This window comes from Lathamus discolor, chromosome 4, assembly GCF_037157495.1.
Source record: "Lathamus discolor isolate bLatDis1 chromosome 4, bLatDis1.hap1, whole genome shotgun sequence".
In the NCBI taxonomy this organism is placed as follows: domain Eukaryota; kingdom Metazoa; phylum Chordata; class Aves; order Psittaciformes; family Psittacidae; genus Lathamus; species Lathamus discolor.
This window is the reverse complement of record NC_088887.1, coordinates 47,602,762-47,625,794: the sequence shown is the minus strand read 5'-3', so window position 1 is coordinate 47,625,794 and position 23,033 is coordinate 47,602,762. Positions and strand designations below refer to the sequence as shown.

The following is a 23,033-nucleotide window of genomic DNA, read 5'->3' as shown; positions in this document are numbered from 1 at the left end:
AGTTTTCAGTTTCAATTTTTCGGGGTGAAAAAAACCAACAAAACAAAACAAAACAAAAATCAAACAAACAAACAAAAGCCTTGCAAGTTTATTTATTTATTTACTGTGAGGAAAAGACCCTCCAAGAAGTTTAAAGTTTCTTCAGAAAGGTGCTGCCTGGCTACTTGTTCTGGTTATTGAATCTCTCTGGTTGAATTCATCTTTTGAAGAGTGAAATGGGTTTGGGAGAAAGAGAAGGAATGGTGCTAGTGGTATGGGAACAGACACTTCCCTGCCTGGAGCCTAAATTGAGGTATTTGAGGGCTTTCTCAACAGGGATCTCTGCCAGGGAACAAGGAGAAAGAGGAAGAGACTACAGCTAATTTCTAAGGCTGGGATTCATCTTGTCTAACATCAGCTCCCTAAAAGTGAGTTATCTGGTGTAGGGTGCTCCAGGCTTGCTCTGGTGTCAGGGCAGAGCAGTAGATGCTTGTAGGTGAGGGGTCCAAAGTAAGCCATGGGAGTTACCCTCCATAAGTGCTTGTTGCTGTTGACTCAGAGGACTCTGGACGACTGGATTAGGTCAGGCACTTCACTTTTTGACAGCTGGTGTTAGACGAGTTGAATTTCACTGTCTGGGGGAAGTTTTCGACAGGGTTTAGTCCCATGGGGGTATATCTAACTTACGAGTTTTTAGTAGTGCTGTAATATCACCTAAGCATCATTGAAATCAAGAGTAGCTGAATAACTTTCCTTCCTTTGAGAGGAATTTATCCATAGGTATGCATATATATTTGTATTCTGTAAAGCATCTGTCAGGACCTTTCAGCATGCCTTTCCAGTCCATTTGAAAATATGCCTCTGATACAGTTTTGCAAGCATCAAATTCTGCATGACAGGTCACCTTCTGCAGCAGCTTTTATCCAGCGCGATCCACTGCCTAGCGCTGCTGTGTCTGAAAGGCCATCAAGGAAGAAGGATCATTGCAGGTGTTTAACATAGGTACCAGGGCTTATTGAAAACACCATGTTCTTGAACTTCAGCATAGTTTCTCCATTTAAAAAGAGAAGGGCATGTTCTTCTAAGGTGGCTTGATTTGAAGAAAAAGACCAGTAGTCATTTTGTGAGACATATCAAGGTCTTTAATGACCACTACTGGTTGGGACATTAGCGTTTACAGCCCAGCAGTTCATCCCTCCACTGAAGAAAGACCAAAAACAGAATAATTAATTTAAATTCAATGTCCATGTCACCAGTAAGTTAAATTAGGTATCTGAGCACGCAGCAGCAAGCACAGAAATATATTCCCCACCATAGCCAAGTCTGAGAAGGAGCTGAACACTCACAACTCATATTGTAGAAATGGGAAGTCAAGAGGTTTGATGGCATGTAGCATATGCTTGATATTTAGGGCAATTTCCAAGGTCGACAGGGCTGTTGTGGACTGATGGCCGTCAGTCACGTCTATCCATCTGTGTAGCAGAATCTGCTGCAGTGATCCTGCATGTGAACACATGCACATGTGAGTTTAGTATTTTTAAATTCCTAATTCAGTTAAAAAATTGCTTCTTTAGGGGCAGCTGTGATCAGCAACACCTGACCACAATGCCCTCCACCTGCAAATAAAGAAAACCATCATTTTCACGTGCTTCAAATTCATTTCACTCTTTATTGGACTTTGTCTTGGATTTTCGTGTGCTACTAAAGAAAAAAGAATATCTTCTGCCTCTGCAGTTTCCTCCCTTTATCATTTTACTTCCAGTAGCCAGAACAGCACCTTTGTACTGCAGACAGGTACTGATGGTTAGCAGGAGGGTTTCAGCTTTGCATTGCAGATTACACAGCTGCATAATCTCCCGTCTAAGCAGCATGGTGATATGCAGTCAGCTGGAGGAGAGCTGGGAGTTGGGTATTTCTTACCTGTTTTCCAAATCTCTTTCATGACTCTGAAGAGACATGAAGAAGGGTGTTAAAATAAAAAGGAAGCAGTTTATTCTTACTACTTTTTTCCCTCTCATGCCAGTGAATATTATGTGAGCAGCAGCTAGCAAGTTTCTGTAGGAGTGCATTAATGGAGCAAGTATGTAGCAGTAGCTCTGAATAAATCATTTATGTGTGCACTGCAGACTGTGCTTCAGGGATTGGCATTAACGGTGGTGAGCTTTCAGACAAACAGAGGAAAAGGCTTTCACCCAACTTTTTACTGAAACCTCAGAGGAATAAACCAGGTCAGCAGTGAATATTAAATTAACTTTTGGCCATCCTCCAAAGTGATCTGGCCTAGTTAGGAAACATCAAGAAGGGAAGAAAGCTTTGCTTCTTTACATCCTGATTTCTCCAGGGAGGACAGAGAAGGAGATCTGTGCATGGTGTTACAAAGGCAACCTGATTTTATAAGTCAGCAGCTCTTCCATATGTACAGAGACAGTCCCATGCAAAGCTGCTTAACACCTGCATGTGCTTTTCTTGCAGTGCTGAAGCAATATTTAATCCACCTGTATTTTTTAGTGCTAACTTGTATAGTCTGATGAATATGAGTAGATCAACAGGGTGATTATTCAGTTGTGCAAGATCATCAGTACGGCCTTATCAGATGGAGCATAGTGTGACTTTGCTTCCCTTGCCTCCCTGGTGCATGTGACAGTGTTGGTCCCTCACTGGAGTGTATATCTCCTTATCTCAGCCACAGAAAAGCCTAGCAAGGCTGACTTCAGTGGAAACTACTTAGCAGCTGCAGAGATACTGCATGGAAATACCACCCTCCATTTTCTGCATTTTTGATGGCTGCCCAGAACACATAATTTGTTTTAGGAAATTACACTGTTTAGTATAAGCCTTTCTGACACACATCTACAGCTAGAAGTTGGAAACAGCACTGCAGGCCATATGGGAACTGTATGGCTGTTCATCTTGCTGGGGGTACTGGTGTTCCCCCTGTCTGTTAGTGAGACCCTCGTTCTATTCAGCATGGAGAGTGCAGCCTGGCCAAGAGCCCAGCTCAGACACCCTGGCTTTGTGCTGTGGGGCACTCCAGCACTTCCACGTTAGTGCTCTCCAGGCACTGAATCTTTCTAGTCTGGGACAATTTTTTGATGGCAGAAGAAAAGCTTTTCACAGCTGACTTTGCTGGGTCAAACACATTATTTTCTCTGGGTTTTCAGGGAAATTATAGATTTTTATAATTGTAATTTATGCTCAATAATATCACAAGCTCAGAGCTGGATGCACCCAAGGAGGACATAGGGGTGCCAAAGCACCCAGCTCTCCCTCCGAAGGCTGCCCTGGGCTCCCATTCTCAGCCCCCACCCCTCACTGGGAACCTGCTGGGCACCAATGGCTATGGCAGACAAACCCAGCCATCTCCAAGGCTTTAGGGCTGTTTGTGATCTTGATCACCTTTAGGCAACGGACTTCTTCCCCGAGCTTGAAGGGCTAGCTGCTGAGCCACCGAACCCACAGTTATTTTCCACATCTGGTTTGATTCTCTGCAGATAAACAGCAGCCATGCCATTAACAACAAAAACTTAATTCACTGAGGTTTATTCAAGCACTGAGAGCAAATATTTTTCCTGTGCAGCTTGGGGTCACTTTAAGGGAAAAATAGGGCTGGAGGTATATCGACCCTTAAAAAATTATTATTACCTCCTAGAGAAAATAAAATGTAAAGCACCTTTTCCTTCCATTTGTGAGGTTATTTTTGTGGAAAAATTGCTGTCTTGGGAAGGAAACATTGCTTTGTGCCTGACTTGGGATCAGAGAGAGGATTTGAATAAATATATGGATTAATTTACCATTTTTTCTTTTAATGAAAACCCGCATTTGTAAGTTATACCTTGATAAAACCCCACAGAAATATTTGTTCTGTTATTCTGTTGTCTGCTCCATCTCAGTGCCAGGGCTTGCACACAAAGGGAAGGGATGGAGCATCAGGCGAGTACCACAGTTCTAAGTATTTTAGGAAATGTCTGTGGATGCATAAGCTGCTGATTCCCCTCGCTGCTGCTTGGGAGACTGAAGCCCCTATGTAGGTCACATTCTCGAAGGCTGCTGCCTCCCTTACAGCCAGACCTGCTGTTGACTTGGGCTGTCTTAATGCATCAAAGAGCCTCTGCTATGCTTCAGCTCCCCTTCTGAACTCAAGCTGCGCTGCTCAGCTCTTCTTGTAATCGCTGAGGTGGGTAACCTGACCAGGGGAGCTCGAGCACTAATCACAGCCTTTCTGCTTCCCCAGGCGGAGGAGAAAAGTTCTCATTTTGCCATCACCGTTGTTACTTTCAAATCTTTGAAATCTCTCCCTAAATCTCCTTTCCCACCTTTTTATTTCTTTGGTTTCCATGTCTCATAACCCAGTTACCGTTATCAATGCAGTGAACCAGAAGAGGTATTTAGGACTTTTTTTTAATTATTATTATTAAAACCTACTTTTAAGAGAACAAATGGGCACCCTCAGAAAATGAAAATAGGAATGCTGCTGGAGCACATTTCTCTCTGCTGCACAGCAATATTAACATCAGAGCTACCAATAGATGAAGGAACAGCCTATTCCAACAGCCAGTGGGTTTGGGGTAGGGATTGCTCCTTTGCTGAAAATTGCTATTCCTGCTTGCCATACTGCACACTCCTTTGCTGAAAATTGCTATTCCTGCTTGCTATACTACACAGCATCACCTCTGTATGTAGGGATCAGAAACTAAAAGGGTGGAAGTATGCAGCTGACAAGTTCTCAGAAAACCTAAGGAAGTATTGCAGAGAGGTGCTGGTCATTTGTCCCTCTTTGCTGTATTCTCCATGCCTGTCATTACAGTGCTAAGCCTTGTGAGCAGTGCAGTATGGGGTCAGCTTCTTCTGGCCTTGACCCGGCCAGGAGAGCGGCATGTGTCTTCTGTAATTGGGAATTGCCTGACAGGCAGCGAGTTGCAGTCGCTGCACTTGGGCAGAAGGAGATGTTCTGTGTATGATGGCAAGAAATGGCTGGTTTTAATCACATCTGTGGGTTTTATTTTCCTTTTTCTTTCTAGCAAATTTTACCAGTTGTAATTTATTTTTTCCTTTGCTGGCCAGGTTTTTTCTTGAACATTCCCTCCTCTCCCAACCATGGCAGGAATGTTTCCGGATGTCTCTGCCGTTAAGACAGAGCAGAAGCCAAGTAAGAAAACTGAGCTTCCCCAGGGCAGGAAAGCGTTAACCCCCTCACATGATGGCCAGCGGGAGCTGGGGGATTACTGCTCCCCACTCCTATTTGCCACCCAGCTGGGCCATGGGGAGATTAGGAGGATGGGGTCCTGGGGCTGGGCCATCTGTATGCCTGGAAAGGGAACGAGAATGCTACGCAGAGGCTGGGTCTGCTGCCTTGCTGGCTGGGACTCAGTGGGTGCCATGGAGGACAAAGCAGCCCAATGTGCAACAAGGAGCTTTGCTAGAGGCATAGCAGAGCATGCAGCTATGGCCCTGAGCTGCTGTGGGCTGAGGAGTGCAAGCAGAACCCATTTTCTCCCAGGGTTTCCTCGCGGGTGCCACTGGTGGAGGGAGGATGTTTTCCCCAAATGCCTGCTGAGCAGAGCTCACTTTCCCTCTCAGAGTTGCACCTCATTCTAAGGATGCCTCCTCCCTTCTTTTTTTCCATTTCCAGAGCCAAAGAATGCAGTAAAACTTTCAGTAACAGGTACTTCTTATCAAACCTGATTTACAGAGCGCTCAGGCTTTGCAGTGTTTGTCCTTGCTTTCTGTGAGTTGGCAAGCCTGCCTAAGTATTTCATTTTTACGACTTTAGTTTTTGTTTGCACACGGCCAAGAGACTTACACGAGTGGGGGATTCATGAAGAACCTAGAGCCCTGCCCTGCCAGCTAGTGGGCTGTGGGGCGATAGCAGGGAGCTGGGTAATGCTGAGCTTTGTACTGGCTCTATGCCTCCTCCCCAGGACTCTTGGTTAATGGGTGGATGTTTACCATTTGTCAAACAGTGCTAACCAACTACAGATAGTTTCATGGGACCGTGGAGAAAGATGGCACAGTTCTTGTAATAACCTTATCTGAAATTCAGCCATCCTTCAAAGCTAGCTGATAACACTTCGATTTATTTTTCCTCCTCTCCTAGCAAACATCAGTGGGAGCAGGGTGAGGGTCTCTGTTATTTTTTTAAATGACAGCACTGATATCACCTAATTGGTTCGGTGATAAAATCTGTAGAAGAAGGTTGTAAACCCTTTCTGATTTGTTTGGTTCTGCTGCCGTAGAGAAATAGGTCTATTTGTCTGCTCCTTGCAGAAATAAACCATGCAGACTGAGCAGGATTGTTTTTGGTTTTAAATGAAACACCAAATTAAATAAATATTTATTTAAGTAAGACCCCAGGCAAAATGCAGATTCAGTCAAACATTTTTTGTGTCAGATGCATGATCACTTTCATAAGGGAGATCCAGCTAAATGCTCAGAGGGAGGGAGATGTAGGAAAGAGGGCTGGAGAGGGAGTACCAGGATGAGGCTTGATGTGTTTAGCTAGACAGTTAGCTCTTTCAGCACTTTCTTCTGTAACTTGAAGGGTCGGTAGGATACGGTTTGGTTTTGTTGTTAAACCTCATTAGCGTCAAATCTGTCAATGTCTAGTAAAGATTACACTAATGTGTAAGCCTTTGGGGGCTCTGTGTGTGTGTGTGCATGCGTGTGCAACTGTATTACTAGCAAATGCTAACGGATTAAAGGGGAGGTCAATAATGTATCACTTTACATTGTGTCCAGGGTTGGTCATCTTAAAACACTGTCAGTGGGTGGATGGCACCCGATGACAAAAATCTCAGGCATCCAAGTGTTAATGACTTAATCACACCCCCCTTTTTATAGTTCCCCTGGAAATGATGCATGTGCCTTCTGCTGTATTCAACACAGCTCTTTTCTTTGGTCTGACGCTATTGCTATATAGTGACACCTCCCAGTGGCACTCTGCAACATTTCACTGGAGTCCATACAGAACTGCTGCTTGACAGGTTTATGAAATCAAGTGCTATGTTTGTGCAAATGAAGCCTTATGATATGTAACCTAGCTTTGTTGATACCTTCTTTCCAGAAATCATCACATATTTGGATCCCTATTAATTATTGATTGAGAGAAAGCAAGTACTTTCTAATTATGTATTCAGTATTTTGGCATTATGCTACAAGTTTCTCAAAGGTAGTGACGTTCTGTACCTCAAGAAAGCAATGTCCTCTTCCAGATGTTGTTGCTGTATTAATGGGTTTATGTTGCAAAAGTAATCTCTCTGGTCTTTTGGTGTAATGGTGTGCAACACCTGCTAGAAATGTCCAGGGACTCCACAGACCTGGAATATAAAACTTAGACATGCTTTCACTCGGGAATAAAAAAAAATCCAACAGGATTTTGGGGAGATTCAGATACAGTTTAATTATGGTAAATTACCAGGTTCCCCACCATCAGCAGAGCCACCTCCCCCCATCTCCGTGTTTAGCGGTCTTAATTCACCTGAGCTTAAAACTTTCCTCTTTTAACGGCTTTCCCTGAGTTATAGGTCCCACTACTTATCGCATGGATGAGTATTTGCATGGTAGCGCACACACTGGAGCATCTCTGCAGGTATTACTTGCTATGTTATTGCAAGCCTGTTGTGGTTGCACCCTTAGTTAGAAACAGTCTGCAAAGACAATTTTGTTTTGTATAATAGGGACTTTCTTGGTTCAACTGAACTCAATTCTACGTCTTTGTGTAGGTCAAAAATACATTCTCAGCTAAAATAAAGGTGAAATTGTAAAACAATTACATTAAAGGGGTGCAGACCCTGTGACAGACAGGGCTGTTTTTCTTTGGCAGCTTATTTTGGGTTCAGCAGGAATGGAATAGGTTCTGTATTCCTGGGGAAGTGGAACTGATGTATAGCAAATGCAGCCACACTCTGATGATATCTACTCTGGAGTAGCTGCCTTTGTGAACTGCCTTTCAGAACAAATAGGGATTTAAGAAATGATGAACATTGTGCTTCTTGTGTAAATCTATTTTTGTTATGGAATAGAGAGTCCTCATGGGAAACTACGCAAAATGGCCAGAGAGAAATACCATGTGCTTGTCAAATACCTCATATTAAAAAAGGCTTTTGAAACCAATTTGCTCCAAAGCGAGCAAGAACTGCGTTTCAGTTTAACATAAACAGTCTGTACCATTTAATAATGCATCTTTATGTTAATCGGTACAATTTGATCTGTAGACCATCCCTTAATCATAACAAGAGATGCCATACTCCTCCAGTAGTTCTGCTAAAGTCATCCCCATGGCAAAAACAGAGGGGCTAGTCTGGAGCAAGATAAGACACGTAAGAGAGCTGTCAGAATTTGATCAATGAAATTAAGAAGAAAGATGGGCAGACTGTGAAACACAAGGCTGCAGGGTCCTCGGTCTGGCTCAAGACAGCGAGCGCAAAGAAATTCAGACTTGCCGTCAGCTAAAGCTCCAGCACAGCCCTTTGACATTACTGTGTAAAGCAGCAAATCTGTTTCTCGTCATGTGACGCTCCACCGAGACCTCTTGCTTATGCTTAGCTGGGAGCTTTGAACGTCCTTGCTTTTGTTGGCCCCTGTCGAAGTCCCTCAAAACCAGTTGATCTGAGATTTTACTCTGCCGTTGCCAACCGTCCTGGTTGTTGTTGGACAGCAGAAAGCTAGTAGCAGCTGGTGTAACAGTGGATTTTGTATTAATGCAGTCAGGGTAGCAGGGCAGCAGTTGTGCTGCTCGTGCAATCCCTGGCAGGGCATGGTCAGGGTGAAAGGAGGACTGCTTTGCTCTACTGGTGTCCAAGAAAAAGGGCAGTGTGGAGGAAGATCTCCACTTCATAGCTATCCTTGTGCAGCAGGATGCCCAGATGCTCTTACCCCTTGGGGCTTTGAGGCAGTTTCCCTACCATGTACACAGTCACCTCTGGCACTTTTTTAATGCTAGGTGCAGAATAGGAAGCCAGGTGCCTGTCCTGGTGCTCATGCCTGGCATTTCAGCCAGTGAGTGCTAGATATGCACTCAGTTTTGCCCCTGGCAGATCTGTGCTCACTATCGTAAATGAGCAGTAAATGGGGAATGAAGTCATCCTCTCCCTTGCTGAAATCTTCACATCTGGCCTTTGGATGTCTCTTTCAGTCCCTCATTTGGAAGAGCTTCCACTGCACTAGGGTGGGGATGCACAGGTTGGCCTGAACCTGCAGGTGAAGCGTGGGGCAGTAGCAATATCAGACCTGGGAGGAGGTGGCTGTGGATGGACATCCCAAGTGCTTATGCCTATGTTCCTTACTCCTGAAAAGCTGTCAGAAAAGGATGTGGTACTCATGTGCACCTCATGGTAAGGCAGAAGCACAGAAATAGAGTAATGTGCAGGAGTCTCCCTGGCTTTGGGCTGGATTCTGAAACCGAGTCACAATTTCTCAACAGCACAAGTGAAGTGCCAATGTCAGACATGGATAAGATGAAGGAAACAAATGTTTTTGCAAACTGGGAGAAAGGAGGACTCCATGGAAATGCTTCATTCCCCTTCTTATGTAATTACACCCACAAGTAGTCAGGAGGAAACTGATTTACGTTTTGAGCGCACAGTAAATCACTGTGAGAGCCATCACCCTGTCTGTGCTACACTCACCGGGAATGGCCTCTGGCCATCAGCAATTGCAACTGCCAAAGTTTTCTGCCTCTGAAAGACTCAACAGCAATTTGGGCTTGGGTGCTGAATTTCGAAATGCAACTGTGCTGTAAAGCCTGCTTGGAGCACACAGTCAAACAGCTGGCCCGCGGCTGCAGGAGATGGTAGCAGGTCCTCGCTCGCCTCATTGAGAAGCAAGAGCACTGCTGCCCAACCTGCAGCAGCTGGGGGGGCCAGTGGCACCCGTGAGTATGTGCCTTGCTGGGCTTGGAAAAGAGCTAAAGGAACAAAGGCTTGATGTTTTCGGAGGGGGTTGTGTGCTCAACACTGTAAAGACACCCAGGGACAGATATGCCAGCTTTTCTTGAGTGTGTAAGGGAAGCCTGGAGGCTCTCTCTGTCATGAGGAATTAACTGTACTGGACTATATAAAGTGGCCCATGGATTTCTCCAGAGGTATTGTACAGGAGAGACTGGGAGACCAATGCAAACCTGCCAGCATGGTGACTCCTATCCCAGTGTGATTCCTGAGCAAACCCTGTGGGCAGCACTGCCTTTGAGCAAGATGGAGTCCAGCTGCCTGCTATCCCTGGCTTTGGGGTGCAGGCTGCAGCTTGTTCCCACCTGCACCAGCTGCCGCCTGCTGCGAAGCATACCCTGGGCCAGGGAACACAGGGCTTTGCTGGAGGGCTCCGGAGAGACCGGTAATGGGTGCATTAGCCTAGAAGCTGCAAGGTTTGGAAAGCATCATGAAATACGTCTAGCAGACATTCAGCAGTACAGGATGCAGTACAGGTGTCTAAATCCTTCCTGCCTCCAGCTGCTGCCCCAGGGTCCTATTTTGTGTTGACCAGCCCCATACAGATATGCTGCATACCCTAGAGCATCTCAAATGGTACTGGACACTGTTGTTTCAGCAACTAAACCCCACCCTTAGTGGTTTCCTCAAGATCATATATAAAGCCTCTACGAGCTGGGACCCAAGCCCAGACCTCTTCACGTGCTATCCAGCATTTCGATCACTGGAACGTGCCCTCTTTCAAGAGTGAACATATCCATATGCTGGGTTTGGTTGGATTTATTTTTGCTTTTCTCGTTTTGAAATAATTTGACTAGCCAAGGGTCATTAAGGGAAGTTTTGCAGTGGATGACAAATGCTTCTCCACAGCGTATGTCATGTACAGAGAAGGGGTCAAAATCCTTTCACCTAACCTTATTATACTTTCTGTATTTTTGTTTCAGCCTTCAGTGTTATTAAGTCTTCAGTGCTGGGTTTTGGCAGGGAGTGCACATACTGTTTTAATATCCTTGTGCCAAGTCTCGCCCTGACTGTGCAGTGGCCTTGGGCTGTTTGTTCTGCTGTTTGAGAAAATGTCTGTGTGAGCCTTCAGTATGGAAATCATATGAGACAGAACGAGAGGGAGAGAAACCCTGGATTGAAAGAAAGTACACAGGGAGGTGGGGTTTAGGAAAGCAGCCTCACGCGTGGCATAAGACCTGATGGAAGTCTCAGCGAGACAGCCTGAAAGTTCATCTGGTGTGCAGTGAGTGCAGCAGTAAGGTTTTTCAAACTGGCTCTTTAGTGCAGGGCTTTCTAGGCTCACAAGATCACTGTGCTGCATATTTGGAGCAGTACCTGACAATGGGGAGAGCCTGGTATCTCAGCTGTCAGTTTGAGGACTTAGTGCATTGCTGAGAGAAGCAAGAAAATTAGGGGCCTGGGATGGAGAGAGGGGAATAAACTGAATTTGGAAGCATGAGATCGATAGTTTGTAATACCACTTTGGCTGAGGCTTGCATCGAATGAGAAACCTGCTGAAAACAATTATCAGAAAAAATGAAGCTGCTCAGATTTCTGCTTTATAAGTCTCTCCATTGACTTAATCCCTCTCCCCATCCGTTCTATGAGTGCCATGTCCGGTCTAATGAGACCCCCTTCATTCTTCTCGTTTGGGCAGCTGTCCGAAACTACGCCTGTTGAAAAGGGCTTTTTCAGCCCCAGCAGCTCCCGAGGGATTTGGGGGCAGAGAAATAGAGTTCAGAGGAGCAGCAACTACTTGCGAGAGTTAATGAGGGGAAATGAACTCATTTGTGATACTTGTAAACTTGAAACCCAGTTACAGGGAGGGGGAGAGGGCTGGGGCATCTAGCTGGTTAGAACAAACACAGACGTACCCAGCTGGGGAGGGGCAAGCTGCAGGCTCTGGGGAGCCTGGCCATTTGCAGAGCCCTGTTTCTGGCTCTGCAGATGGGATTCATTTGAACAAGAGTCCAAGTTATGATGAAAAAAAATGCACATGCCCTTTCCAAAAATCCTATCCCAGGGCTCGGATACTGACAGCATGCTTTGTATCCCAGAGGTGCTTTGTACCCTCAGCTTGCAAAGCCCTGTGAGCCTGGCTTCCTGCTGTGGCAGCCTTTAGTGGGATGGCACTGATGGACATCAGTCTAATCCCTTATCTTTATGACAGGTACTGCAGAGAACTAAGCACTAACAAACTGAGGAAGCTTCATAGGCCACCACTTGGTGACTTGCGCTTTACATTGTTGCCACATTATATTTCAGCGGTTTCAAAAGCAAATATTAAGGAAAGACATGTATGACTAAAATATACTGGTTTGTTCCAGTCTTCCCCTGAACAGCATCCCCTTCCCATACCCCCATCTCTTTGATCCCTAAAACCCCAGCTATGGCTTTAAATAAACTGTAAGTGGGGACACGGCTCTGCTTGATGCCTGGCCTGCAATGGAAGTAATGTGTCACTTCTAATTTTGTGTGGGTGCAGAACAAAGATGCCTGTGACCAATCCACTGTACAGTGCACTGGTTTTGTTTGAACAGGGAGCTGCTGAGAACCATATTTCAAAAGACCAGGGAAGCAGATCTTAAACGCTGTCAGAGAGAAATGATTTTACCTTTTTTAATTCCCATTCATGGTATCTTGCACTCCTACCTCATGGATGCTCTGCAATAACTTTGCAGAGTAGAGCAGACAGCATGCCAAAGACTGGCTTGGCTCTATGGGTCTCCATCCCGGGCAGGTATTGACCCATGTTAAGTCAGCCAAAGTGGCTGCACATGAGCGTGTTTGCAAATAGAGGAAAGACAGAAAAGCAACTAGGCTGCCTGTAGCACTGCTCAGTTACAACCAGCAAAGCCTAACCGCATTTGTCTAACCAGCTTCAGTCACTGTTTCCAACGCCAAATCAAAAGGCACTAGGTCTGTATGAGCTAATACTATCTATGTAGCTGTTGGCACAACATTTTTCAAGAGTGCAACAACCAGGAAAAGACTTTAATAAAATTAGTCCCAGATTTACTATGAATAGGAGTTTAGCCAGGTCTCATAGATGCTAGCAGGGAGATAATATTTTCCTAGCAAATAGCAATGTAGTTGAGTAAGGAATTGAGATAAATTGTTGGGATGACTTCCAACTGTAGACTGTGGTGAGTAAATGAGGTAGGTCATGCCTCCCCAGCAGCCTGGGTTTCAGTTTCACATCAGGCAGTTCCATATCACTGTATCTGTCTCTTCTGCACCATTTGCTTCATATACTTTATGTACATTCTCCCCCCACTTCCACTCTCGTTTGTACATATTTAATCATAAAATCCCTCTACCTTTCTGGTTCCTTGCATCTGACGTGTGATTTATCCTGGCTACTGCCTCTGGGAGCTGGTCCTTAGTGAAAAGGGACAAAGAAGACCATTAAGCTATCATGCTTTGTACAAGGCATTATTTTTTCCATCTGTCAAAATTAAATGGTGCTTGGGTTTTTCCCTTGGCCTGTCAATATTTCCACAAAATTCAGGGCTGTCTAATGAAAGTCAAGGAAAATAGTTGCACAATGACATTCCCTCACATGTTGTCTTGGTGTCACATGGCTCTGTGTAAACGTTTGGGTTTTATTTTGCTTTTTAAAGATTGATCCACAAAGAGGATTACCACTGCTGCTTACTGCAGCCCTGCCACTGCTGTTGCCCACATCTACCTGTTACCAGCGTGCCCAAAAGCCTGCTGGCTTTTTCTGACAGAGCATATTAGCACTGATTCAAATGTTTGATATATAGAAGGCACTTTGGGTATCCACAGCCTTGCCCAGGTTCATCCAGGCATCTTGATGGCTGGGACATCATCTCTGGCTGCGACAGGATTTCACCACTGAACTGTCTCCAGATGGAGGTGAGGTGACCACTGTGGCCTCTTACGGAAAAAGCTTTGTCACAGACTCCCTCCCTTTCCTATGAAAGAGTCTGTCTTAAGGCTGCTCATCTCTAAAAAAAGCAGCCATTTGTTTCCAGGACATGAAGGCTCAAGGTTTTCTCCTTTTTCTCCTTTCTCTGTGGCTGGTAGGAGCAGCACGTGAAATCGGTTCAACATTTGATTATGTACATCCCTCTCTTTGTTTTCCCAGAGTGGCAATGAGGGCAGGAACAAAATACAATTGTTCTCCCCTTGCACCATCACCAAGGCAAGCACAGACACCGAGCTTTTAAGCTATTTCCTAGATAAAAGCAACAGGAAGTCAGAGCTTGTCAGAAGAGACACCTTGTTCCTCAAAGACACATGGTCAGGTGCTTTCTTTCTCCCGCTTTCAGTGTGGAAGGGAAGTTGTGTAGCAGACATAGCTTTTACAGATGCGCAGTAAACTGTGATAAGACTGAGAAATTGGGATCGGATGTATCCTTTCCAGGCTCTTTTCTTCTTTGCACAACTGTGTCCCCCCTCACTCCTATGGCCACCTTCTCATCCTCTGCAGAAGAGCCACAAGCTCCAGATGAACGCCTCAGCCCTGCTGCTGCGGGCTGGTGCTTTTCCAGTTGTAGCACAAATATAGCACTTTTAGCTCACAGGGCAAATGATGATCTGCTCCTTCATAGCTAACGGATGAAACAAACGGATATGGAAGAATAAATATAGAATTCCCATGATTGTCTTAAATTCTGTGTATATTGAAAGGAATTGGGGTGGTTCTCCTGGGGCAGCAGATGGCAAGCTCAGTTGGGGATAATTCCCATTGGATTCTTGTTTTTGTGGTCACTGCTTATAGAGGTCACTAATCCCATAGCTTGCCTTCTCCCTGGGGGTCACTAAATGCATTGTTTTGGATTTTGGAAATCAAACACAGTATGTAAGAGTGGTATGAGCTAAGTGCTCTAAAAGGAAAGTCACGTGTAGTGTTTTAATATGTATTACATCTCAGACTCTTGGCAAGACAGGCACATAGATGATGAATGTAATTTGTCAGTAAAATTCGCTGGATATATCTTCAGGGTTTAACTCAGTATCAAAGCAAGAAGGCAGCACTGAAAGTATAGCACTGAAAATCAGACTCCTCAACTCTTTCCCATCAAGTAGTATTAATTATTAGACAAGTAATGATGACTTTTACCAATGCAGTCAGTACTCAGTGGTAGCTCCCTAGATTGTTATTTGGATTCATGGGTAAAGCCTGCTGCAAAGCACATGGTAAACACTACAGGATTATTGCAGTTCTGCCTTGTTTTAACAGGTCAGAATAGGTTAGTTGTTGCTGGATGATTTACAGGTTTTTCAGATATAAGTTGTGCTAGGACAATGACATGGTTACTATTTTAAGCACTGGGTTACTTGAATGTGACTTGTATTTCTATTCATGTTAAAAATCCTTACAGTCTTTCCAAGCACGTATTAATATGTGTTATAACAACTGCGTTTGAAAAGCAAAGCCCTGGCAAGCAGAAATACAGAGTTGCCAGGCTAAAAGCAAAATATAGTAAGTCAAACATCAATATTTATGACACAGTCAGTAGTTCTGCTGAAATAAACAAGAAGAAAATCTTGTGAAAAAGCATGCGGAAGGCTGGAAACACTAGTGAGAGGCAATAAGCATAATATAGTTACAATATGAAACATAACTCAGAGCTTTGCTCTTCTAAGAAGAACCCAAGCACAATTACCTTTGGCTAAGCAAAGGCTTCAGACAAATGAAGCAAATGATACACTGTTGGGCAAAAGAAGGGTCAGTGAGATGACCTTTTTCTGCAATCCTTATTTTGCAGCTGCTACCCAAATAGAATTGTAGTTGAGGCATTACTGGATTACATAGAAATGGATAGAGCTGCATATCCAAGTCTTTTAATTAACAAGTTGTGAGTTAAAATAACATTATGAATCCAAAATATTTATACAATTCCTATTTAAAAACCACTTCCATTCTGCTTCTGGCGATAAATAGACAAATAAATCAGTACTTCTACAACATCTTTTATCATTATAAGACTTGTAAACCACATCATAATTCTCCCAAAGCAAGGGTTGTACACCCTGTCAACCTGGGGTGGCATGGAAATTCAGTGGGATAGTGGGAATAGTAAACAGGTAAAACCCTGTCACCCAGGGAAGCACTCAAGATTCAGTTCCAAGTTTTGTTTTCCAGTTCAATAGCAATCCAGGTTCCATTTCATAGCCTGATATACTAGTTAAACTGCGAGAAAGAAACTTAATGTCCTAGTGAGTAGGAGGTTTTCCTTCCTCTTAGTTGATAAGACTTCAAAACAAACCAGGATCAGTGTTGAAAAACAATGCCAGAGTAGTGTATTGCACAGTGGATGACACACTGTACTTGTAGGTGTGAAATACAGCATCAGATTCCTTCAAGGAGAGGAGGGTTTTCATCTGTGTCTCCTGTGCTCTAGGTTGTTATGGTCACTGCACTGTTGTAGCCCTGGGGGAATACAGTTTTCACTAGGTGTGGGTGATGTGGAAAACCACATCCTTTCTTCAATCTGTGAGAAAAATAAATTTTCCGAGTTGTTATTTTTCACCCTGGTATCACCTACCCTGTGTGGATCTGGCCCAGGCTGTCCAGGAGGGCCATGGTGGCTGTGGAGGGGGAAAAGGCACAACCATGTGCTGTATGATCCCATATAGCAGGCTGTATGATCCCATTCCACTTGTTTCTGTAGGAAATGAGGCTACAAGCTGCTTGTATGGTGCATGTGTGCATCTGAGCAGCACCCTGTAATCACGGTAGTAAGAAGAGCAGGAACCCGTAACAGTCTTCACCCGCAAGTACCTTGATAATTTGTACCTGCCACTACTTACAGCGTATTTATGACCTGGCCTTTTATAAACAAGGCACCAGCAGATGTAGCTCTGGTGGCCTTTGCTTGGTACCTGTCCCCTGGATCCATCACGGTTGGCAGTCTGGGGCAGAACAGGAAGCCCCCAAGGAGGGTCTCTCCTCCTCAGCCCCCAGGGTCTCCATTTCTCATTTTCCAGCTGCACCTTGCTGGTGTGTGTCTGTTCATGAGGGCCTGACTGAGTAAGAAGGATATTCCCAGTAAGGATATCCAGGGTCAGCAGAGTTGTCATCACCTGCCAAATGGTGGGGTGCTTGAAGCTGCCCCCGCTGAGGACAGCCAGCTCCTCTGAAACAGGAGCAGCAGGCTGGAGCTGCTCCTGCTGTACCACGGGTACCATGCAGTTAAGTGGAACAGGAAGAAAAATAGGCAATGAAAAATTGGCACTGAGATTTCCTCTGAGAGGAATACCTCACTGTTCTGCTGCCTCCTCTTGTGTCAGGTCAGCAGAACTGGTACTGGGTCTTATTTTTTCTTTCTTTCCTTGAGAAGGTAAAATAGAGGGGAGGAAGGAATATTCACGCTGCTCCTGTTTAAAAGCTAACTTTTATGTAGTCCAAGTCAGCTTTGAATTTGAAACCTCCCTGGGATAATGAAATAGGAGAGGCTGAGTTCCTATTTAGACTAACACTATTTGGTTGAGGGCAGTCTTTACTCAGGACTAATTCGGGAAAGTGACAGACAGCCGTGACCTTGATTTACTTTGTAACATTTTGAGTTGAAATGGCAGAGTATTGAAATTTAGAGGTTTTAAAAAATTGCAGGGACATCATTAAAGAAGAGGACTTTCAGTTCTTCCTTTCAGTACACTCTGTAACGTTACAAAAATAGCAGAGGATGTAGATGTCTGACATTTATCTGCTGCCTTCTTCATATCTGTTACCAGACTTGATTGCATTTGAAGACTGGTCAAAGCAGAAAAGTAGACTGGGACTCAGCTCACCTCTGAATGATTCTCAAAACGGGAAACACCCATTTATATGATATAATACATTTGTTAAACTGTGCTCGTGGGAGGCATAGTGTTAGATTAAAGAAGATAGTGGGAATGCTGAATGAGGTGCATTTGCTAAAGCAAGTGGAGAATTCATACAATATGGAGCATATTCTACCCCATTTACTTTGGAAATACCCCAAGGTACACTGAAATGCATGCACTGAGGCAGGGGTGCTACTTGATGCTCTTTTATTTCAGCTCTCATCTTCAACTCAGACACCAAAATACTTGAAACAATGTGTTTGCCAAGTGAAACTGTTAGTTAATGTCAGTATAGTAGGGGGAAATGATGGGAGAGATGGGCAAGCTCCTCTTCTTTCTGTCTGGAAGCATTTCTACTTCTTTGATTGAGAGTTTTGGGAGCTGTGGATGTAGTTTCAGCCCTCATTTATTTAGGTTGGGTTCTTTCCACCTCCCAATCCCGCACTTAGTTTGCCTGGTCTTTTTTACAGGAACGGGTTTGTTTGCTTTCCTACAATAACATCTCATGACCGGGAACCAGCATGGAACTTGTTGGGTTTGGGAACTGTTATAACCAGCTGGCAGTCTGCAAATGTTTCTGGCTGCTGATGAAGACAATGCCATTGCTTAGGAGAACCAAAGTAAAATGAGAAGGGCATGTTCAAAGGTTTCATCAGAGGATAAAATATCTATGCATTTGAGTTCCAAGGTGCTGATAGACACATGAGGAGCAGATTCAGGAAAACAGAAACACTAAACAAATTGTCCCATTAACCAAGAAATAAAGACTTAAGGTGTATTTGTTGCCTTCTCCTTTGTTCTCTGAAATGCTGTCTTCCTTCTCCAAAAATCCACAGGACATCTTGCTTCCAGGGCAAGGGGACTACTGCTAGCACAGAGCCAGCCAGCCCGCCAGTTCCAAGTGGAAAGTGCAATAGTCGAATTTTACCTGGCTGTCCTCAGTGAGACTAACACTGATTTGTTAATTTTTGCCCCCTAAAATATATAGGAACTTAATTATATAGAACATAATCAAATTATTCTGGCAAATTTGAGCAGGGATCTCAGAAATTAGGCTGGGATGCAGGGAACAGGCAGCAGGTTGACCTTTTATCCTTAAGAAGATGGGTTAAACACATGTTTCGTTTAGAAGGGAAATACAGAGATTCATCTGGTGAATTGGCATACTTTCTGCTTTTTCTCTTTTGGACTAGTATATGAGGTATAATTGATGTTAATTCAGAGATGTTAGTGTTGCTGCTACATGTATGAAGGATCCCTCTTTGTTAATGTCTGTAGTATCCCTATCAGAGCAGTGAGAAAACTGAGGTTTGATTAATGAGTGGTGGCAGAGGATACCCTCTTCTGTTTTTATCTGAAGGTTCACATTGGTGGAGCTCCAAAGATGGTCCCACATCCCCATCCACCACAGTCATCCCCCCTTAGTCTCAGGCTCTTACCTGCTTGTGCCAGAGGCCTGTGCCTGCTGCATGCCTAAAGATGGATGCAGCCTGACAGGGCTGTGGTTTGGAGACGAGAACCTGCAGGACCATGCACTTGTTGTAAGAGAGGGAGATTCTTTAGTGGAAATCCTGTCCCTGGTTTACACCAGCTACTCTTTGCTGAGTGTCCCAGCTGTCAGGAGATGCCAGGTTGTTAACTCTGGCTCATTCAGGAGGGCTCTGGTGTTTGATACAAATGTGTTACCAGCCCACATGCAAAACACAGCTCTGAAGAAGGAGAAGAGGGGGAGGAAGTTATGAATAAACCCTGAGGCAGGATTTTTACTGACTTCCTCCAACTTCGCACTTGCTCCTTGTCTCTAGCAAGGATTTTCTCTGGGACCTGATGCACCTGCATGTTCCAAATTCAGAGGGCTGCTTGCTGGGGGGTTTCAGTACAGGGAAGATAGGGACCTGTTCAAGAGGGTCCAGAGGAGGGCCACAGGATTGATCAGAGGGATGGAGCATATGAGAAAAGGCGAAGAGAGTTGGGGTTGTTCATCCTGGAGAAAAGAAGACTCTGGGGAGACCTTATTGCAGCCTTTCAGTCCTTAGAAAGGGCCTATAAGAAAGGTAGGGAGAGACTTTTTAGCAGGGCCTGTTGCGACAGGATGATGGGTAATGGCTTTAAAATAAAAGAGGGGAGATTTAGGCTGGATGTGAGGAAGAAATGTTTTACAATGAGGATGGTAAAAAACTAGAACAGGTTGCCCAGGGAGGTGGTGGATGCACCATTCCTGGAGACAATCAAGCCCAGACTGGATGTGGTTCTGGGCAGCTTGACCTAGTTGAAGATGTCCCTACTCATTGCAGAGGGTTTGGGTCACTTCTAACCCAAGCTATTCTATGATTCTGTAATTGCTGAAAGACTTTTACAATGCCATCCCCTGTCCACCCCGCAGGGCATTTCTACCATACAGAGAAGTACCATTTGTTATATGACGTGTGTGACATACCACTATACCTTTCAGAGGAGTTTGTATGAGTTCTGTGAAGCTTTTACAGCCCTGTGTCAAGCACTCACCTGTAATCAGCACAGCAGCGAGTGTTACATTTTTGTGCAGGCTGTATAGACAGGTAGCACAAAAACGATTCTGAGCGTGTTTGCAAATGCAGCCTTATCCCATCGATCCTGTTACGTGTGCAGTATTTGGTATGTCTGTGGCATTGCTGGTAGCGGTAAAAGATCCAGAAAGCACATCTGTGTTTATATCTGCATGTAGCTCTGTGTCTATATAGTAGGTATAGGAAAGCATATGTTACACATATGCACGTACACACAGACTCCTGTCTCCTGCCAGTGCTGTGGCTGCCACTGCTGCTGGCTGCCACCATGAGCATGGGAGTGTGCAAGGGAGGCTGCGGAGCTCAGAAGCCACCATCCATCCCTCACCCCACAGCAGTAGTGGGGCTCACCCCACCCACACTGGTGCCTACTGGGCACCTTAAGGATGGGCAGCGCTCAGCACAAGCTGCAACACTACCCCAGGAGACAAAACACAAGTAGCAAAAATAAGGCGGTGGGTGCCCTTGGCAACAAACAGGCCCTATGCTGAGGCTGTCCCTGAGCTGCTGGCTCCCGCAGCTGCCAGTCAGGGGTGCCGGTGTTTTTGGCAGGCTCAGCGATGCTTAGGCTGAGGAGCTTTGGAGAGTGGAGGAGCACTGGGAGCCTGTGTGCTGGGTGCTTGCAGCTGTGAGCTGGCTGAGGGATTTTGCTGCAGCATCCTTCCCAGTGGTTAGGGGAGGGAAGCAAATGGAGCTGCAAAGTGAATCGTGGGTACAGGGGAGAGCTCCGGAGGTACCTGCTCCCTTTTGATGATATGGAGCTGGGATGCTGGTGTAGAAACGAGGTTGATCTCAGCCCAGCAGCTGGGCATTGTGGTCTGCAGCAAGCACAGGGTTATTAAATCCAGATGACACTGTGGGAGCAGAGAATTTTGCAAGAAGCGAGATCCTCCAGATGACCTCGTCCCAGGTAGCTCTGCCTGGGATCCGTTTTTGCTACAGAAGTGGAGTTGGTGTCTGATGATGTCACGCCTGGGGGGAGGGAAATAAAAAATACTAAAAAAAAGATAGATTGCAGTCCTAACGCAAGGAGGATGCAGCAAACCACGGAGAGGGTCCTCTCCTGTGAGCCGAGGCAAAAGGCAGAGCCCCTAGGAGGGTCTGTCTCTCCCTCCTGCTTCAAAGAGGAAGACTGCTTGCCTTCTGTAAGCGGAGCTGGCTGTGTAATGCATTATACATCACGAGGTTAGACCTCTTCTGATTTCTTAAGGGAAAGGCTGGTTTATTTCTCAAGCGGGTGCCAGCAGGGATGCTGTAAGAGCGCATAGAGATGCATCCTCCGCCCCACACTGACACTGACCCGCACAGTCAGCTGCAGACCGGGAACTTGGCGAGGAGTGAGGACCAAATCTGGAGCCAGTGCAGGGGGAGAGGAGCAGCCTCAGCTTTTTTAGCAAGTGAATGGGGAGAGGGAGGAGGGTAGTATGAGCAGTGATGTCATCTTTAACCAGTTCCTTGCAGAGCCGGGGAGTGAAGTTAGAGGAAAGAACTGCAGTCTCAGAATGGCTCTCAGCCTTCACTGGAGACTCTAAATGACTGAGGGTCTCCACAATGGTAATTCATTTTCCTTCCTATGCAGAACTGTTCTGTTATTTTGGGTCAAGCAGAGGGTGTTTTTTTATTTTTATTTGGTTTTTTACTTTTTTCCTCTCTTTTGGTATGCTTTGAGGGTTTGACTTTAGCTTTTGCCTCCGGTTTGTTAAATACCTTACAGGTTATTGGAAGTTTTGCCTGGGCAGTTTGAGAATTTTTCTCTGGTGTGGGAATCCATGTCGTTACAGGAGAGAGTTTAGCATGCAGCTTTTCTGCTACTCGTCAGGAGGGGAGATGCAGAGGTTGCCAAGCACACAGCTTTCTGCATGGGAAATGTACTTTTAAAATCACAGGTGGAAAGAAAGGGACTCGGCTGGCATTTGTTGCTGTAATGGATGGCATTTAATGTTTCTTGTAAGATGCAGAAAGACTTCTGGTCAACTATATAGATAGAAATTAATCTTGCTTTGGTGACTATTTCTTTGCTTTTGATTGCCAGGTTTCTATTACGAGCATTTTAATTCTAGTGGAACTGAATGGAAAATATCAACATAAGAGATTCTAGCTGTTTGAGACAGTATGCACATATATTTTTCTTCATGGCATGCATTAACCACTTGCGTGCCGCTCCCTCCACTGCAGTTGCCCTAATGGCTGTCTTTCACAGAGATCAGAGGGCTGCCTGGCTGCAACATGGGCAGTCAGCAGCACACAGGGTTATGCTGCTCGCCAGTTCCTGGAATCAGCAGAAGCAGACAAGCCATTTTTAGATAAATAAGGTTGTCAAGGCAGGTCCATCAAGGGTAAAGTGGCTTAGCCAAAATGGCAGATGGGGAAGAGCATCCCCGTTTTATATCTCCAACTCTTCAGCTACTGGTATCACTGGCATAGTTTGGGTTCATGGTTGTTGTGATGCTGCTTGGTGCAAAGGCAGAGGCTGTAATGCTGAGAGTCTGGTTGCTGTGGAAGGCTCATAACATTCCTTCCTCTCTGGGCTCCTGTTTGCCAATGGTGAGACTTGCTTGTCTTCTCACCAAGGAGAACATTCAAGATAGGTAGCTGAGGAAGCCAGACCTCAGTTTTGCTGACTAGGAACTTGGGTCATGCATGTCATAGCCACATAGTTTGTGCTGTAGCCTATCATGGCAACTAGAAGCTCAAAGACGTGAGATTTGGGCTTGACAATTAGAGAGGCAGAATAGAAATGGGAACATTGTGACACCTTCTGAATATGAAATGTCCCGTCAGG

At 45.0% G+C, this 23,033-nt stretch overlaps 1 protein-coding gene across 4 annotated transcripts in view; it reads left to right on the top strand.

Annotated features, from left to right (window-relative positions):
- The window catches only part of NHS (NHS actin remodeling regulator), a 254,838-nt gene that overhangs the window by 184,599 nt on the left and 47,206 nt on the right, over nt 1-23,033 (top strand). Inside the window, exon 1 of one of the 4 annotated variants that reach the window (XM_065677379.1) lies at nt 21,727-21,805. The exons of the other annotated variants lie outside the window; for them this stretch is intronic. Within the exon in view, the coding sequence (XP_065533451.1) occupies nt 21,784-21,805 (22 nt within the window). The 5' untranslated portion in view covers nt 21,727-21,783. Of the gene's footprint in view, nt 1-21,726; nt 21,806-23,033 lie in introns of those variants that run through there. 4 annotated transcript variants of the gene reach the window in all.